General features: G+C 36.4%; 2 protein-coding genes across 2 annotated transcripts; one reads left to right on the top strand and one right to left on the bottom strand.

Moving 5' to 3' along the window:
- Positions 1 to 875: 875 nt before the first annotated feature.
- On the bottom strand, positions 876 to 1,829 carry LOC126795711 (plastoglobule-localized metallopeptidase 48, chloroplastic-like). Its single transcript, XM_050522485.1, has one exon. It carries the CDS (start codon positions 1,827 to 1,829, stop codon positions 876 to 878), a length of 954 nt encoding a protein of 317 aa, XP_050378442.1.
- A 166-nt stretch (positions 1,830 to 1,995) lies between these two features.
- Positions 1,996 to 15,741, top strand: LOC126794520 (phospholipid-transporting ATPase 2). The gene is made up of 25 exons (XM_050521263.1): positions 1,996 to 2,143; positions 2,253 to 2,466; positions 2,828 to 3,041; positions 4,197 to 4,313; positions 4,740 to 4,832; positions 4,994 to 5,168; positions 6,057 to 6,223; positions 6,634 to 6,738; positions 7,228 to 7,325; positions 7,429 to 7,571; positions 8,175 to 8,271; positions 8,413 to 8,522; positions 8,607 to 8,771; positions 9,059 to 9,213; positions 9,371 to 9,451; positions 9,584 to 9,704; positions 10,173 to 10,279; positions 11,036 to 11,167; positions 12,079 to 12,232; positions 13,075 to 13,192; positions 13,319 to 13,492; positions 13,638 to 13,689; positions 14,273 to 14,400; positions 14,657 to 14,807; positions 15,181 to 15,741. Exons 2-25 carry the CDS (start codon positions 2,342 to 2,344, stop codon positions 15,517 to 15,519), a joined length of 3,321 nt encoding a protein of 1,106 aa, XP_050377220.1. The 5' UTR covers positions 1,996 to 2,143; positions 2,253 to 2,341; the 3' UTR covers positions 15,520 to 15,741.
- The last annotated feature ends 1,587 nt before the right edge of the window (positions 15,742 to 17,328 follow it).

Below are 17,328 nucleotides of genomic sequence, written 5' to 3'. Positions count from 1 at the left end.
TGACAGATATTTTCACAAAAATTCTGTCTACAGCCCAATTTAATCGTCTGCTTACCAAGCTTGGATCAAAAGACTCCATTGATCCAGCTTGAGGGGGAGTATTGGAGGAGAACGTGTAGGGAGAACATGCAGTAACATGCAGCCAGTTTGGAGGAGAACATGCAACAACAACTTGGAAGAGAACATTCAGCAACAACTTGGAGGAGAACATGCAGCCAGCTTGGAGGAGAACATGCAACAACATACCTGTTAATCATTACAGAGATCATCTGCGATATATGACAATTCCCTGCAAGCCTTACATACAAGTGAAATCAGTTATAAACATATAAGTGTAGATAAATGTTTATAAGTTTTTAGTCATTGAAAATTTGTAGCTCTCAAGTTCTTATTCATTTCAGTTCTTTTTTATTCCATATTTCTTCACAACCTATCGATCCTTACCAGAAAAATGGAAGCACGAATAACTCATCTAATACCATGAACCAAAGCAATCAAAACTGGAGGAGTTAGAGGACCCCGAATGGCGATGTTAATTAAAACTTAAAAGTTTTCGTGTAAATCGGCACACCTCTGATAGAAATTTACTTCATAAAATCCAGTTTTTTATAGTTGCTAGCCACCTTTGGCAAAACCAAAAGCACCTAGTCTCATCACTCTCATGTGCCATGGCCTGGGTACGGACACCGAAGTCCTAACAACAATGATAACAAACTAAAATCTATAAACCCACTCAAACTAGCAAAAACAAATTACTCCTGCAACTGTGCTTTTGATTTCCATGCTCCACAGGCTTTCTTAAGATCTACTTCAAGTAAGAGCTTGACCCTCTGCCTGGCCTGTTTTCTTTTTTGTTTTTCATCTGCACTCCTTGATTAATCTGTTGCAGAGCTTAGAAGCATTGCGTACTCTTTGCTTCTTGACCATAGATCAATCTCATAAGCACGTACTTTCGGCACAGGATGAGCAAGTCGCGTCGCTTGAGAATCCCTATGCTTCCCTGTGGGGCTTGAGGGGGAAGCTCCGACGTACGCATGAGCTTGTGCCAAATATGCATCAACATCTGGTTCATCTATCAATGAGCAGCCCCCGGTTAACTTCATTATGGCAGAGATGACCACCTTAGGGTCTTGTGCAACAAGAAGCGATGCACGATCACAAGATAGCTCTGCAGCTTGACCCCAACGAAAAAAGTGTACCAATGGACTTAGAAAAATCAACCAAGTAGGTACGAACTTAACGATTTGGACGAGCAGATCCATAACTTTAAGCACAAGATAATGATCACATTTCAGATGAGCCAACTCATGAGCGAAAACAACTTGCAACTCTTGTACCGTGAGAAGGTCCAGAAGACCGGTATGGACAACAACAAATGGTTTATCGTTTAGGGGTACGGTACGAGCACATGGTATAGGATTAGTCCGAACATATAGTAAAGGAATCCCGACGTTAAGAATCTCCGAGGTCTCAGCCAACAACTCGTATAGATTAGAATGCTGACTTGGGCCGACCAGAATAAAAGTATCGTCATTCTCGACGAGCCTTTCTTCTTCAAGGAAATGAGCTTTTAAAGCCTCTTCAGACTCAGTTGGATCTGACAGTGCTCGAAACCGCCGAGAGATCTCTCTATCTAGAGGATGACGAAAGTCGTCCGCTTGTAGATTGGGGAAGACCAACTTGGGAGAAACTCGGCATACCGGAACCCGGAACTGGTTGGTCTTTGGGCGGATGAGAACATTCTGATGAAACCTCAACCAAGGCGAAGCTTTGGAGGTAAAACAAAGAAGATTAGGGTTAGGGTTATGGCTGAGGTAGAGTGAAGCCATCGAAAAAAAAAAACACAATCGAGGCTTAATAAATAAGGAATGGTGGAGTGAAGCTTTTCGCTACTGTCAAATGACCATTTTATCCCTGTTAACTTTCAGTATTACATTTTTTATTGCAAGGGGTTGAGTATTACGATTTTACCCTGGAAGATTGTTCAATTAGAAAGGGTCTTAAGAATTTAAACACACTAGTGGGTATAAGCAGAGATTGATCTCATTGCGTTGTTCGGTTCCCAGTAATGATCTGAAACGCCGCTGCAGTTGACTTGACCACCGCCGGGGAGCTCCGCCGTCACTCAAATCATCGAATCCAGGTGAGAGAAACCTCCTCGCGCTCTCGATCGTACTCGAATTCTAAGGGTTTTATTACACACTATCGGATCTTCTCGTTTCGGTGATTCTTGTTCGGTTTTTTGTTTACAGTGATTTGGTTTTGTATGGAGGAGCTTCGTTGTTCTAGTGCGTGGGATTGTAAGTAGTGACAATTGAGCATCGGAAATTTGAAAAAGCAAATGAAGCGATTCATCTACATAAACGATGACGATTCATCGCAATATCCTTACTGTGACAACCGAATCTCGAATCGCAAGTACACCGTCTTGAATTTTCTCCCCAAGAATCTATGGGAGCAATTCAGGTCATCCTTTTTTTTTTTATATATATCTGTAATTTTTTTTTGAGGTTATTTCAGTTCGTTTCGATTTCTTGTGAATAGAATAGATGTAATGTGCACTATTAACAAACTAAAAGCTCTGTTTTGGATTACGGCGTTTCGTAGTAAAATTTAACACAATATATACTCTAGAGCAATAATTTAACACAATATGAATCGATATAATATAATAGAGCCTGCATATAGCCTTTGTAATTGGACTGTTTATTAAAACGAGTAGTTTGTTCTTCTTTAGTTTATGTGTCGAGCCTGGTATGTAGGCTGAACGTGAAAGTACAAGAACTATTGGTAGTCTTGTTTGACAGATTTCATTCTCTGATTTCAGCCGCTTCATGAATCAGTACTTTTTGCTGATTGCTTGCCTTCAGCTGTGGTCACTTATTACTCCGGTAAATCCTGCCAGCACGTGGGGTCCGCTTATCTTCATTTTTGCTGTCTCTGCAACAAAAGAGGCGTGGGATGATTACAACAGATATCTCTCTGACAAGAAGGCCAACGAGAAAGAAGTTTGGGTTGTTAGGCATGGCATCAAGAAACATGTATGTACGACTTCTCGTAAATTCTCTTTTCCATTTCCTTAGTTCATATTGGCTGGCAATTTAAGTACAGTATAACAATTATTTTATATTTAGTGTCAACTAATCAACTGACTAGGTGAAGTAACTTGCTTATCACTGATATTCTGTTTTGTTAATTAACTTCATGCATTAGCAATTTAGTAGCAAACTGGCTTAAGTTACTTTTGTTACCCCATAAAATTACAATTAAATAGTTCCTTAGTTTGTATAATAAAAGTAACTAAAAATAATGAGGCTATAGTACCATGATTCAAGGATGATAACACAAGCATAACCTTTAGGGTTGTGAGCGAAGAGTATGCCCTTTTGATGGTTTTCTTAACTTAATTGAAGCCATAAACATTAGTGTGTAAACATTCATTTACACAATTAATGTCTGAACTTAGTTATGATGGTAGTCAGCAAATCTTGAAATGAGCTTGGACGAGGGCAGTAAGCCCATAACTGTGACTTATAGAAGTAGGAGGGATTGGTACGTTTTTAGATTGTAATCCATAGTAATCTCAAGTTGGAGTGGTCTACACAGAATAGTGGCCTTACTTTCAGCTTCGTACAGTTGAAAACTCTGATAAATGCGAAAAAAGAATGTTAATTAGTGACATGACTAGTATACTCATTATAAAATTATAGGCTCACTGCTAGATTGGAAATCTGCAGTGACATGAATAGCATTCTCGTATTTAAAAAATTTAGGTTCTCATGACTTCCTGTCCTCTTTTGTACTCCAGTTATCTTGTACATTTTCGGGTTCTTCTAAAATCTAGAGAAATAAACTAGGGTTATATGTGTATAAAGAAAAAATCTCTTACTTGTTCCAGTTTCCAATTGCTGATACCCTCCGGATTATGTTGCAATGTTATTTGAATTGGGTCAATCAAGCTACTTGTGTTATCTTACTTTTGCCCAGCTGGTTTAGTTGTAGGTCTCTAAGTTCAGTGAATTTTATGCACTACTCTGCATCTTCCTACAAAAACAATGATTCGAATCTGGTTGATTGATATAGTGGATGGGATACATGTTGTCTATTTTCTGTTTTAACTTTGCTGAAATAACTGCTTATTGTAACTTTTATTAGACTCTTATATCTTATCTTGGCATTGATGATATCTGTTTTAGATAAAAGCGCAAGATATTCGTCTTGGTAACATAGTTTGGCTGCGGGAGAATGATGAAGTGCCATGTGACCTAGTTTTGATTGGTACATCTGAAGCCCAAGGCCTATGCTATATAGAGGTAATGAACCAGCCTTTTGTCTCATCTATATATGAATTTTCTCAAGTATGTACTAGGCTGTTTAAGTCCACCATTAAAGCAGTGGATTTACTACCAAGCTGGAGTACAATATATCTCGCTTTGAGTGTATCTGTCTTCCTAAATGTGAATTAAAAATATTATCAGAAGAAGTTAAGTGGACGAGAGTCTTCAGACCCGTACCAAATATTCAATCATGCTTGAGCAACATAATCGGAAGAAGTTCTAAAGTTCTAAAAGAGCTGATGTTGGGATTCTGTTAGATTTTTGGTCAATTATGATTTAAGCTGGTCCCAGTATCATTATGACTCTGCTGTCTTTGTCATTTTTTTTTTCTGCGTCTTCTTTGTTCCTCATTAATGTGACCATTCAGCATTGAAAGGCCTAATGAGATTACATGTTTTCCAGACTGCAGCCCTAGATGGAGAAACTGATCTGAAGACCAGGGTCATACCACCAGCTTGTATGGGGATAGATCTTGAATTATTGCACAAAATTAAGGCAAGATTTTCATAGCTAATTCTAATGAATTATTAGATTTATTGCCAAGATGGCAAGACAGAAAACATAGTGGGAAGTTCTGTTTGTATTCAACTATTCATCTCTATGTTGTGAAATTGGTGCTCATTTGATTTTTTTTATAAATATTTTCTGCCCAACAGGGTGTAATTGAGTGCCCTAATCCTGATAAGGATATCCGAAGATTTGATGCGAATATGCGGTTGTTTCCCCCATTTATTGATAATGACCTCTGCCCATTAACCATAAAGAATACCATTCTTCAGTCATGTTACTTGCGAAATACAGAGTGGGCCTGTGGAGTAGCAGTCTACACTGGTAAGTAATTGTTCTTTTCAAAACAAATTCTGTTCTAGTTTGCTTATAATATATTATTTTATATAGACCTTTTTTTTCAATCTGATATATAGTCATGAAGTTGTTGAAATATCGAGTATGAACAAATGTTTTTTATTTATTTGGATTGATTTCTAAATATCTGGTAGCATGTATACTTTTGATGCTGATAGTTTGATATATTGCCAAAAAATTTCTTGACCTTCTTGTGGTAAAAACAAAAACTTAGTCCTGTTAGTTCTTGAATAAAATATAATTGATTCTCTGAAATAATGAAAGGGTTGAGAAGTATGTTGCTCCTTTTGAATATAAAATTTCCAGACTCTAAATTTTGTTAAGCCGTCCAAAACTTGGTACATGGTGCTAGTGTGATATATATATATATATATATATATATATATATTCTTTCCTTCCTGTGGAAATTTGACTTGAAGAGTTTGTTTTTCTGGAATTTTTGGGCATTCAATGGAGTGATGTCCCTACACGACCAATCATATGATAAAAAAATAATATACGATATTCTTTTGACGAAATAGAACAATATATAGACAAAAAATTTGATGACTGACCTATCATAATTTTATATCTCAACCAAATGCAATAAAAAAAATTGTTTAACATGTGTCTTTCTTGTCATTCAGTCCCCGTGCTAAATATATATTTTTCAACTTGTTACAGGTAAATGAAACAGAACCGAAAGTGATATTAACCTTAGAATACACATTATTCTGCCGATGGTTTCTTTTCCTATATTGTTTCTGCTTGTCTTTCGTAATTTATATACTTAAAGTAGGTGAATCTAGCTGTGATGCTTTTCTTGTATTTCTTTATATAATCAATGTTCATATCTTGTATTTTTGTTTTCTTTAGGCAATGAAACCAAGCTTGGTATGACTAGGGGAATTCCTGAGCCAAAGCTTACAGCTGTTGATGCTATGATTGACAAGTTGACAGGAGCTATCTTTGTTTTCCAAGTAGTGGTGGTTATGGTTCTAGGTGTTGCCGGTAATGTCTGGAAGGATACAGAAGCAAAGAAGGTATGCCTCAGCTATACAGCTTGTGAACAGCAGAGTTAATTTTCTGGAATTAGTCATATCAACGTTTTGAATTGTAGATGTGGCTGGTAATTAAATAGATAACATCATAATGACATGTCAGCAGGGATGTTGAAACCTGCTTTCGACCATCTGTGGGGGCTAGGATTAGTACTTGTGTGGACTGTCGTTTCATTTTTTTCGTGCATATCTTTTTTGGTTCCATCTTTTAAAGAGTTACAATGACTTACATGATTTGATGAATATTATGCATTTTATTGCGGGGCATGTATACATTTTAAATTCTTCATCTATTGAATCTAATCACTAAACATGTGGACTGCTCAGGTTTCCTTTTTATCATTATATTTCCTTTTTACTTTTTTTATTAATTTTTTATTTGTTTCTTGTAGCAATGGTATGTTGAATATCCAGAAGAAGGTCCTTGGTACGAACTGTTGGTAATCCCTCTTCGTTTTGAACTACTTTGTTCCATCATGATACCCATATCAATTAAGGTAAGTTCCTGAAGATTTATTTATTTATTTATAATAGTTTAGGTTGTCTGCATTGTTGTCTCTTGGTTTCACATGATCAACATCTTATATCATCTGCATTTCCGAATTATTATTTTTTTCTTCTGATTAATTTTTGAGTTTAACTTGTAAGAATCAAAATATAAAAAAAAAACAAATCATAACCTGTACTTTGTAAAATGATTAAATGCTTGATACTGCAGTAATTAGTAATAAATCCAGCATTCACTTATATATTCTACAGAATGACATTTCCTGCCTTAAGTTGAATATAGCAAGGCCAGTGGCAGCTGTTTTTGTCTTCGTCTAGATAGCTTAGCTAGTCAGGTGATGCATATATTACGTGCAAGCATAGCATCAATTTTGAAGCTTTTAAATGTCTGTTCATATAGCTACTACAGGTTATATGTGTAATTTTTCAGGTCAACTCTATACTGTTTTTCTAGCTACTGAATTCCTTATCTCTGACAGGTATCTCTTGACCTTGTCAAGAGCTTGTACGCAAAGTTTATTGATTGGGATAGTAAAATGATTGATCGAGAAACGGAAACTCCAGCCCATGCAACAAAGTAAGTTTATTTGGTATCAAAATAGTCAAAGCTAATCATAGTATTCTTGAAAGAATCGAGTAATATTGTTAATATTACAAGAGATCTCTCTTCTATGTGGCAGTACAGCAATAAGTGAAGACCTGGGACAAGTTGAGTACATATTGACTGATAAAACTGGTACCCTAACAGAAAATAAAATGATATTTAGAAGGTGTTGTATCAATGGCATTTACTATGGGAACGGGAATGGAAATGCCTTAAAAGGTTTGTTTCAACATTTTGCAACTTATGAAATTGTGGTCTATTTATCTCATGACATGAAATCTTGTACTTGAATCCTTTACTCTGCTTTAAATGTATATGAGATGACCTGAAATTTCCAAACAATATACATAAAGAACTCTTATTTCCAAGACTTGAGTTGGTTATTTGGTTGTGCATATAATTGCCAATATGGGTTACTTGGAGACGCCTTGTGTGGAATGTCAGTCGTGGTGGGATCTGTTCTGAAAATAAAAACAAAACACTAGTGAAAAATTGTCCTTGAGAAAGAACAGTGTTATGTAGAAATTTAATTTCACCTTTTTGTTTCTCTTGTTATAGTTTGATTGAAATATTAGTCCATTTTCTTAGGCTTCTATCTCTCTGAATTTCTGAGTCGCTGAAGCATAATCTCTTTATTTTTATTTTTATGGAGAAGCAAAATCTGTTGGACTGTTACAAATACTAGGCATCCATTGATGCTCTATGGGTACCTTAAGCATGAACATATTATCTAGAATGATTTGTTTACCGGCACTTGTAGGATCTCTTTTAGGTAACACTGTTTGAAGTTTAGTTTCTAAGGCATTCAAGTTTGACATGCAGATGAGGACCTCATTGATGCTATTTCCAGTGGCTCTTCTGATGTTATACGTTTCCTTACAGTTATGGCGATATGTAATACAGTCATACCCATTCAAAGGTCTCACTTCATTCTTTTACTAATTGGGTATTCAGATTTTGAAAAGTTCTAACCAGAACAAATTGTAGGAACTCTTTTTTTAACCGCCAGAATGGATGCACCTCTATAATAATATATCTTTATGTTTCTTCTATCTTGTAGCAAAACTGGAAGTATCGTGTACAAGGCACAATCTCAAGATGAGGATGCTCTCGTTCATGCTGCGGCTCAGCTACATATGGTTTTTTTCAATAAAAATGCTAACGTTCATGGTAAGCTACATTTTCCTTTCACTATCATAAATGATTGGTAATGATGGTAGGACCCATAATATAGTTTCCACTGTTGAATTGCAGAGATCAAATTCAATGGTTCTACAGTTCGGTATGAAGCCTTGGACATTCTGGAGTTCACTTCTGATAGAAAAAGAATGTCAGTAGTGGTAAAGGATTGTCACAATGGAAGGATTATTCTTTTATCAAAGGGAGCAGATGAATCGATTCTTCCTTATGCATGTGCTGGTAATTAGTATTATTTATTCATTTCATCCCTAAGAGAATCCTAATACCTTCTGCTATTAATTGATTTTACCAAAAGGTTGGTTATCGACTAATATCAATTAGTAGGGATTATTTTTTAGAGGTTCCATATATGATGGGTTTACTATAGGTATATTGTACAATAATCTAGAGGTTTTGAGGTTGGGTTGTCAATATGTGTGTACACTCCTTAAAAAGTTATTAAGTAGTCATAAGAAAAATGTGGTCATAGCTACTTTGCATTCAATAATCGCAATGATATTCTTCAGGACAGCAAACAAGGACAATTATGGAAGCTGTTGAGCAGTATGCTCAGTTGGGACTACGAACGCTGTGTCTAGCTTGGCGTGAACTAAAAGAAGAGGAATATCAAGAATGGTCTTTGATGTATAAAGAGGCTAGCAGCACATTGGTTGATAGGGAGGTAAAGTATACATCTAAATTTTTTTTCTCTAACTTGTAGTTGTTGGCACACAGTCGCACACATGGTAATAGTGTTGCATAAATGTATATCTGTGTATAATGAGTTACAGATACATCTTATTTGACCTTACCAATTGCTTTTGGACTCTCTATTGCAGTGGAGGCTAGCGGAGGTCTGTCAAAGATTAGAACATGATTTTGAAATACTTGGAGTTACTGCAATAGAGGATCGCCTACAGGTGAATTATACTATAGTGCTGGAAACCCGACTTTTCTACTGCTGTTAATTTGTTACATCATTAATGGTAAATTATTTGATGTTTATTTTCAAATACTTGACTTTGGCTTGCTGTCGGGGTGTTATTCTCAAGGATGGTGTACCAGAGACGATTGAGACACTGAGGAAAGCTGGCATAAATTTTTGGATGCTTACTGGAGACAAGCAGAACACCGCCATACAGATAGCCCTTTCATGCAATTTCATTTCCCCAGGTTGTTAACATGTTACTCACTCAATCACTCTGTCTATTAAATTTTACACTTGTTTCCAGGGTATTTGTGTTTTACAATTTATTAAGAACCTGTGTGCGAAATACTGATGGATGTCTTGATTTAAAGAATTAAAAAGTGTATGACTCTCTTGTCATGAGGCTTGGCTTGCCGATTTATATGTAATGTGTTATTATGCTTCTGCTTTGGCAGATGGAGTAGCAAAAGTCTGCTAGCTTTTGTGTCTTAATCCTTAACTACATTTCCTTGTGTCTACATTTAATTTCCATAACTGGTTGTGCTGTGTGGTCTACTTTTCAATGTATTAGTATGATAAATTTTCTTTCCGCGTTCAATGAATATCGTCTAACCACTTCGCAAATGTTATGCACTACTAATCTCTCTCTCTCTCTCTCTCTCTCTCTCTCTCTCTCTCTCTCTCTCTCTCTCTCTCTCTCTCATTTTGAATAGAACCAAAGGGCCAGCTTTTGTTACTTGATGGGAAGACCGAAGATGAAGTTCATAGAAGTTTAGAGAGAGTTTTACTTACAATGCGGATAACAACTTCAGAACCTAAGGTACAGCTTGTGCACTTCACCCATCACACAGCCAATTTACTCTGCGTATACGGTCCATCCATTTGAACAATAAAAGCAATAAAAATTAGAATAGTTGATAATAATTTATTGATTTTATTGAATTATTAGACTTCAATATCAAGAGAGGCTCTTATTTGCAGATTGTTTAATATCAAGATATATTTGGAGCCTTTAATAATTATATTAGATTTGTTGACTGTTTGTAAATGGTTATTGCAATGTATTCTTGAAAGGGAGTTGGGACACCAATTGGGTAGATAGATGATGGATATTACCGTTTACTTGAATCCAGTTTCAGGTTGATAGAATGGTTATGTTTGGGGAATTTTATTTGCATACATAGGCTTGAGATTCTCTACTGTAGCCCAACTGTGAGTATATCAGTAAACCTAAAAGACACTTTAATTCATACTTGTCTATTGGCATTGTTCATATGTTGCATATATAATATTAGTGACTTTTTAATTAGCTTGTCCATACTAGAAAGTCGATGATGTGGTCTGGTACAAATCCATGTCTTTTGGTGATTCTCTTTTTTGTCATTCAGACTCATTGCATTGGATGCGGTTAAATTTTTTCTGCATGTTTGATGTTATCTGTTACAATCTATAGGCATACCATCATACACAGTTATTTGAGCATAAGGGCTATGTGACATGTTTTCTTAGGGACCTTGAGAATTATTCTTTTCTACTACTCTATAAACATTCACTTACATTATCCCTTTCTTGATAGGATGTGGCGTTTGTAATTGATGGCTGGTCCCTTGAAATTGCACTGAAGCATTATCGGAAATCTTTTACTGAGTTGGCAATATTGTCAAGGACTGCTATATGCTGTCGCGTGACACCATCACAGAAAGCTCAGGTGCCCTATAAGTTTTTTAATTTTTAAATTTTAAATATATTTGCTAGTATCATTTTAACTTTGAAGTACTGATTTTTTGTGTGCATTTGGTAGCTGTTAGGTGATTTTAAGTGAGATAGGTATCTTGTTTTCCATAATCCTTTTAGCAAAGTTGCTATGCAAGTAAATTATGTGCTCATAGAAACCAAAAGGGGTAGAAGATCTAGCCTTTTGAAACTTGGATGTCTTAATGTTCCAACAGTCTGTTTGGAAAGATCTTGGTTCTTATGTGTAATGCACTTGCATGTTTCTAGGATTCACATGGCATTATTCTTGTACAAGAATTTAGAAGGTTTCTAAGATTTGATCTTTCTCTTAGCTATCCTTTCATCATTCATATGGTTACCTAATCTGAAGCCATGTATAGTACTAACAACTCGGTATACCAAGTTGGAATTGGCTAACCAGTTTCATGGGTCTAGTATGTCATTCTGAACTATTACATCTGGGCAAGTAATGAGATTCCTGAAAACCGTACTAGTCAGAAGCCCTGTCTAGTACTAACAACTTGGTATACGGAGTCAGAATCGGCTAACCAATTTCATGGGTCTAGTATTCCATTATAAACTGTTACATCAGTAATGAGATTCCTGAAAAATTGTAGGATTTCTATTAACCAACCATATTATAATCCCTGTCTTGATATAGCATTTTTTTTACATGCCATCTAGTGGTCCTTTTGTACATTAAATACAAGATATTTAAACATCAATCTCTTTTTCCCAATTTGCAAGGCTGTGGAGACTAAGTGATGCAATGTGTCATCTGAGAACTTTAATAGTTTGAATGTTACTGGTTTATGCTATCTGTTTGTAATCCTTTATTTTCTGCTGGGAGTAAGAAAAATCTTATGCAGTGTTTATAACTTGCAGCTTGTGGAGATTTTAAAATTGTGTGACTATAAAACATTGGCCATTGGGGATGGTGGGAATGATGTGAGAATGATACAACAAGCTGATATTGGTGTTGGCATTAGTGGACGAGAAGGACTACAGGCAGCTAGGGCTGCTGATTATAGTATTGGGAGTAAGTTGATTGATATCTGCTGTGTTTGTGTCTCTGCACTGTAAACATGATCAGAAAAATTGTTTTTTAGTTTTCTTTACTGGTTTGAAACATAGGTGAACTTAAATGACAGGGTTCCTTCCCCCACACCCATTATCTTCTTATTGTTAATTGATGAAGCCTTGAAATTGCAAATTTTTTGGGTTATTATGGTCAGCTATAAATCTGTATGTATTGTCAGAAGTGTTCAACATTTCAGCAGCAAAAGTTTGTCAATTTGAAAACAGTTAAACTTTCAAAAAAAAGAAGTTTTGATTACATTTTATTCTTGTTTTATTTAAACAGTCCATTAAACAATTTATGCCAGATGAATAGATATTTGGTACTTACAAACAACTTTTTTTTCAAAAGATTCTTTTTCAAAATTTGCTTGTTTCTTATTATGAATATTGAGCAACCCCTAGGCACCGTCATCTTCAGTTGGGTTTAGAATATCTGAATCTTTGCTACCAGTCATTTGTCTGACAGCTGACCTTGATAGTCAGGATAGTTATGACATCATAAATTTTTCAAACGCAATAATTTTTTGTCAAAATTTTAATAATCTAATATTGCCTACCTTTTTTTATTTATAGTTGTTTAAATTTTGCACAACTGAGGGTTTTATGCAATTTTCTTATTGACCAGAATATTATGAAACAAACTAACTAACCTATGTTAAGTTGCCAAGTATCGTCTTAGTTAATGTAGGATGTCCACACACGCTAAATAGAGAACAATTACATACGTCTTTTCATCTCATTGAATGTGTATATCAAGTCTTTTGGTTTGACTCTTATGTGACTTCTTCCACTGGTTTGCAGAGTTCAGATTCCTGAAACGATTGATACTTGTTCATGGGCGTTACTCGTACAACCGCACAGCGTTTCTGTCCCAGTATTCTTTTTATAAATCATTGGTCATATGTTTCATCCAGATATTGTGAGTTTCACCAACCATATGCTACTCAATTGATATCTTATTATGGACTCTGAATAGTCAAGTGAACTTTCTGTTTGTCTTTACATCATGATCACTGTCTGGTATATTGACTTTGGAACATGTCAGTTTCTCTTTTATTTCAGGGGTCTCTGGAACCAGTCTTTTCAATTCTGTTAGCTTGATGGCTTATAATGTCTTCTACACCAGTGTACCTGTTCTAGCCAGCGTTCTTGATAAAGATCTTAGTGAGGAAACAGTTATGCAGCATCCACAGATTCTATTCTACTGTCAAGCGGGAAGGTTTGATTGACGCTTAATTTTTGTTGTCCTATTTAGAATTCATATGTGCTAGACTTTCTTTTCTCATGGATTGTTCAGTGGCGATTCTGTTTCTGCAGCAATGTTATACTTACTATTGGTTAACTCTGTATTGTTCCTCAAACAGGCTTCTGAATCCTAGCACATTTGCTGGATGGTTTGGGCGGTCCCTTTTCCACGTGAGTTCTATATGCTATTATAGTTTCTTGCTTTGTGTAATAATTGTCCCTTACTGCTAAACTGGAAAGCTGATGTGTCAGTCATTGTTCATGTTTTTAAAATATAGGCTCTGAGGATATCTTCTCCCTTGGACAACAATCTTTGCTTTAGTATTTATGTTTGAGCCTAGTGTTAGTCACTTATTAGTTAGAAGTAGCTGTGCATGCCTGATGCCTTTTAGACTTAAAACTGTTAGCAAGTACAATTCGTAAATCCCATTCAATGATTAATGAGTGATAGGAAGGTACTGGAGCATATCAGTTTATTTTAATTGATTTGCTCTTTCTGATTTCAATAATTTTAGGCACTTTGTTTACAGTTATGATGAGGTCTGATCCTGGGTTCTCTGTGTGATTGCTGTTTTTAGTTGTGTAATATAAAGCTATCTTTTCCCAAGATGCATAAGGATGTCGATTGAAGAATTTTTTATTGATATATATATATATATATATATTCAATTATATGATTAGTGCAAACTAGTCTGTTATGTAGTTTCTACGGGTTGTTTTTCTGCAATGATCTGATTTCAGGTACAACTTGCAGGCAATTGTTGTATTTGTGATCAGCATACATGCTTATGCCTATGAAAAGAGTGAAATGGAGGAGATTTCAATGGTGGCGCTTTCTGGGTGTATTTGGTTACAGGCTTTTGTAATGACATTAGAGACAAAGTAAGCTTATTAATTACTCACTATTGACTTCTTCTTTTTTCAACTTCTAAGTATCTACTAGAGAGAAAAAAAACAGACACTCCCGCACGCTAATGTTTTCAATAAGTGGAGGTTATGTCATGGTTTAAAAAATTGAACTCTTATAGTGAAATTCAGTTGATTTGTTGTTGATTACTTTGCCTTAAAGTTGCAGAAGAAAATGGTTTTGAGTATGCTTTCAGTCACTGACTGCTTGAGTTTGTTTATTTCTGCACAGCTCCTTCACTATCTTGCAGCATCTTGCTATATGGGGCAATTTAGCTGCCTTCTACTTCATCAACTGGATCTTCAGTGCCATTCCAAGATCAGGGATGTATACAATTATGTTTCGCTTGTGTAGAGAGCCTTCTTACTGGATCACAATCTTGGTATGTTTCCTTTGCCATTCTTTCTTTGAATTCTCTTTCTTTTACAGTTTAGGATAAGGCCTCAGCATATCATCAATTCATCATTGATTTATTGGGTAGGTAGTTACAAGAAATCAGAGGAAGGTTGTATGCATCTGTAATCTCTTAGGAACACTACAGTATGAGGCGTAAAATGGTTCATAGGACAATAACATAATGTGGGACTCTTTATAGTTAATTAATGTCATTAACCCCCCCCCCCCCCCCCCCCCCCCCCCCCGTTTTAAAAAGCCGTTGTTTTCAACTCTTGAGAAACAAAACAATAAAAGATGATGGACAAATCAATATTTCATCTCACTAGATTTCCACTTGCCCAACCTTATGTCCATTACAGCTCATAGTTGCAGCAGGGATGGGTCCAATTCTAGCTTTGAAGTACTTCAGGTATACATACAGGCCAAGCAAAATCAATACATTACAGCAAGCTGAACGATTGGGTGGGCCTATCTTGTCGATTGGGAGCATTGAGCCACAAACAAGAGGCATAGAAAAAGAAGTTTCTCCATTGTCAATAACTCAACCAAAGAACAGAAATCCAGTTTTTGAACCTCTACTGTCGGATTCACCCAATGCTACACGGAGATCTTTTGGTACTGCCACGCCTTTTGATTTCTTTCAATCACAGTCTAGATTGTCAATGTCTAACTACTCGAGAAATTGCAAGGATAACTGACATTCCCTTGATAATTTTATCTGGGAAAAAGCTAACAGAGACATTATTATACATAGGTGCCACATTTGGACAGGACTATACTCTTCGTTGTATATCAAGACCTGTATGTAGCAGACTAGCAGGGATAGGCTTTTAACGTACCTTTATGCAAAATTACATTGCTGTGGTCTAATACTGCAAATTTTTAATTTAACCACTGGCTTTCGTTTAATTAATGTTACACTTTTTTGCTGTTATAATTATTATTTTTTTAATATAATCATAATCTATAAGAGAAACGGTAACATCGTTGGAACTCCTCATGCCTAGTTTGACGAATATGTAAAATCATAAATCATGGAAAACACGAAAAATGGAGTCTTAAGAAGAAAATTGAATTCCCATGCGATATTGTTATTCTAATTCCTTTTTAGGGTAGCAGGCGAAGACCAGAGAATAAAACTTGTGCAAAATTCTCGTTTACGGTGTTAAATATCAGTATGGAATGAATGGGAGGTAAATATAAAGTCGATTCTTAACGAAAACGAATGGTAAAAGATTGATCGAGTCGTTCTTTGCCATTCATTGTTAGCTAGGAGAACGTATTCCGAATTTCCGATGTCTTCTTCTCCTTTTTTCTTTACCATGAAAAAAAGAATTCATTTGGTGACAAGGCCATACCACCATGAAGGTCTAGCGATAGATGGACAAGCCACCCTAAACTACTTCAAACTACAAGCCACCCTAAACTTCTTAACTACAAGATCAAGTAAATGCGCACGTGATGTTTATGCAACTACGAAACCAATTTCAAAAGTAAAAGGTGTCCAAAACAACGAACATAACCATAAGTTCAGAGCAAAGCAAAGAAATAAAATAAAATAAACTCCACTAAACCTAGGTTTTTTAACAAATCAACCCGATTCAAGCCGAACAGCAATTTTGTACTCCACCTTGATTGCTTCGAGAAAACTAGGGTTAGGGGACGATCTTTCGTAGGTGAACTAGCTAGGAGATTATTTCTCCTCTGCCCCGTTGCCGAGGCTCATGGAACCATCGCAGGTGACCTCCTCCAAACCATGCACCAGATCAGTTCCAATCGCTACCGTCATCACCATCTTGCTCCCTGCAAGCTCTGCTAGTGTCATCTGCATCTCAGTCTCCAGCCAACTCCGGATCCAGACGGCATTTTGCATCCTTCTTCTTGTTTCGGCTGCCCAGGGGGTGTCCAGGTGTCAACAGGGAAACACCAGATCGGCAAATCCCGAGTGCACTAGAAACCATAGTTTGCGAAGTGCGAACCAAGTTTCGTAGGCGAGAGAGAAACAAGAGCAAGAGGGAGACTGTGCTTACTCTTTTTCCCCGAACACTCAGCTAAATCTTCGTGCCGTCGGCGACTACCCGAGATTAATTTGTGGAAGGATGAAGGAATATGAACCTCCCTCACTTGAATACTGACTTGAATAACAAGCAAAGGAAATATTGAATGAAATTGAAATCCGCAAAGAGAGAGAGTCACCGGATTGAGACATGCAATCGAGGACTCGACTGTGGCACAAGGGAGTGAAGGGACGTGTTTTTGTTCATGACCAACCACCTCACAACACATGATTTTTGAAAAGCATGAGAGCAAGGGAGTCGAACAACAATACTACTCCCATCGAAATCCTCCATATATAATGCACTGATGAAAACCCTCTTCGCCTACAAAGGTATCAGCCATCAATATTTTTCCAGGAACAAATGAACCTTCCTCAGTTAACAAAACCCTCGCAACCAAATCATCCAACTCGCGCACTAACCAAACCAAGCCCCAAAGCTCCGACCAAC

Source organism: Argentina anserina, chromosome 5, assembly GCF_933775445.1.
Source record: "Argentina anserina chromosome 5, drPotAnse1.1, whole genome shotgun sequence".
Lineage (NCBI taxonomy): Eukaryota > Viridiplantae > Streptophyta > Magnoliopsida > Rosales > Rosaceae > Argentina > Argentina anserina.
Note: the sequence above shows the minus strand (reverse complement) of the source record. Positions and strands in the feature narration are given on the sequence as shown.

Excerpts from the sequence above, each read along its gene's own strand:
- LOC126794520 (XM_050521263.1), top strand. The coding sequence starts at position 2,342 with ATGAAGCGATTCATCTACATAAACGATGACGATTCATCGCAATATCCT. Across the intron at positions 8,272-8,412 it reads ACAGTCATACCCATTCAAAG|CAAAACTGGAAGTATCGTGT; the intron begins GTCTCACTTCAT and ends TCTATCTTGTAG. Across the intron at positions 12,233-13,074 it reads TGCTGATTATAGTATTGGGA|AGTTCAGATTCCTGAAACGA; the intron begins GTAAGTTGATTG and ends ACTGGTTTGCAG.
- LOC126795711 (XM_050522485.1), bottom strand. The coding sequence starts at position 1,829 with ATGGCTTCACTCTACCTCAGCCATAACCCTAACCCTAATCTTCTTTGT.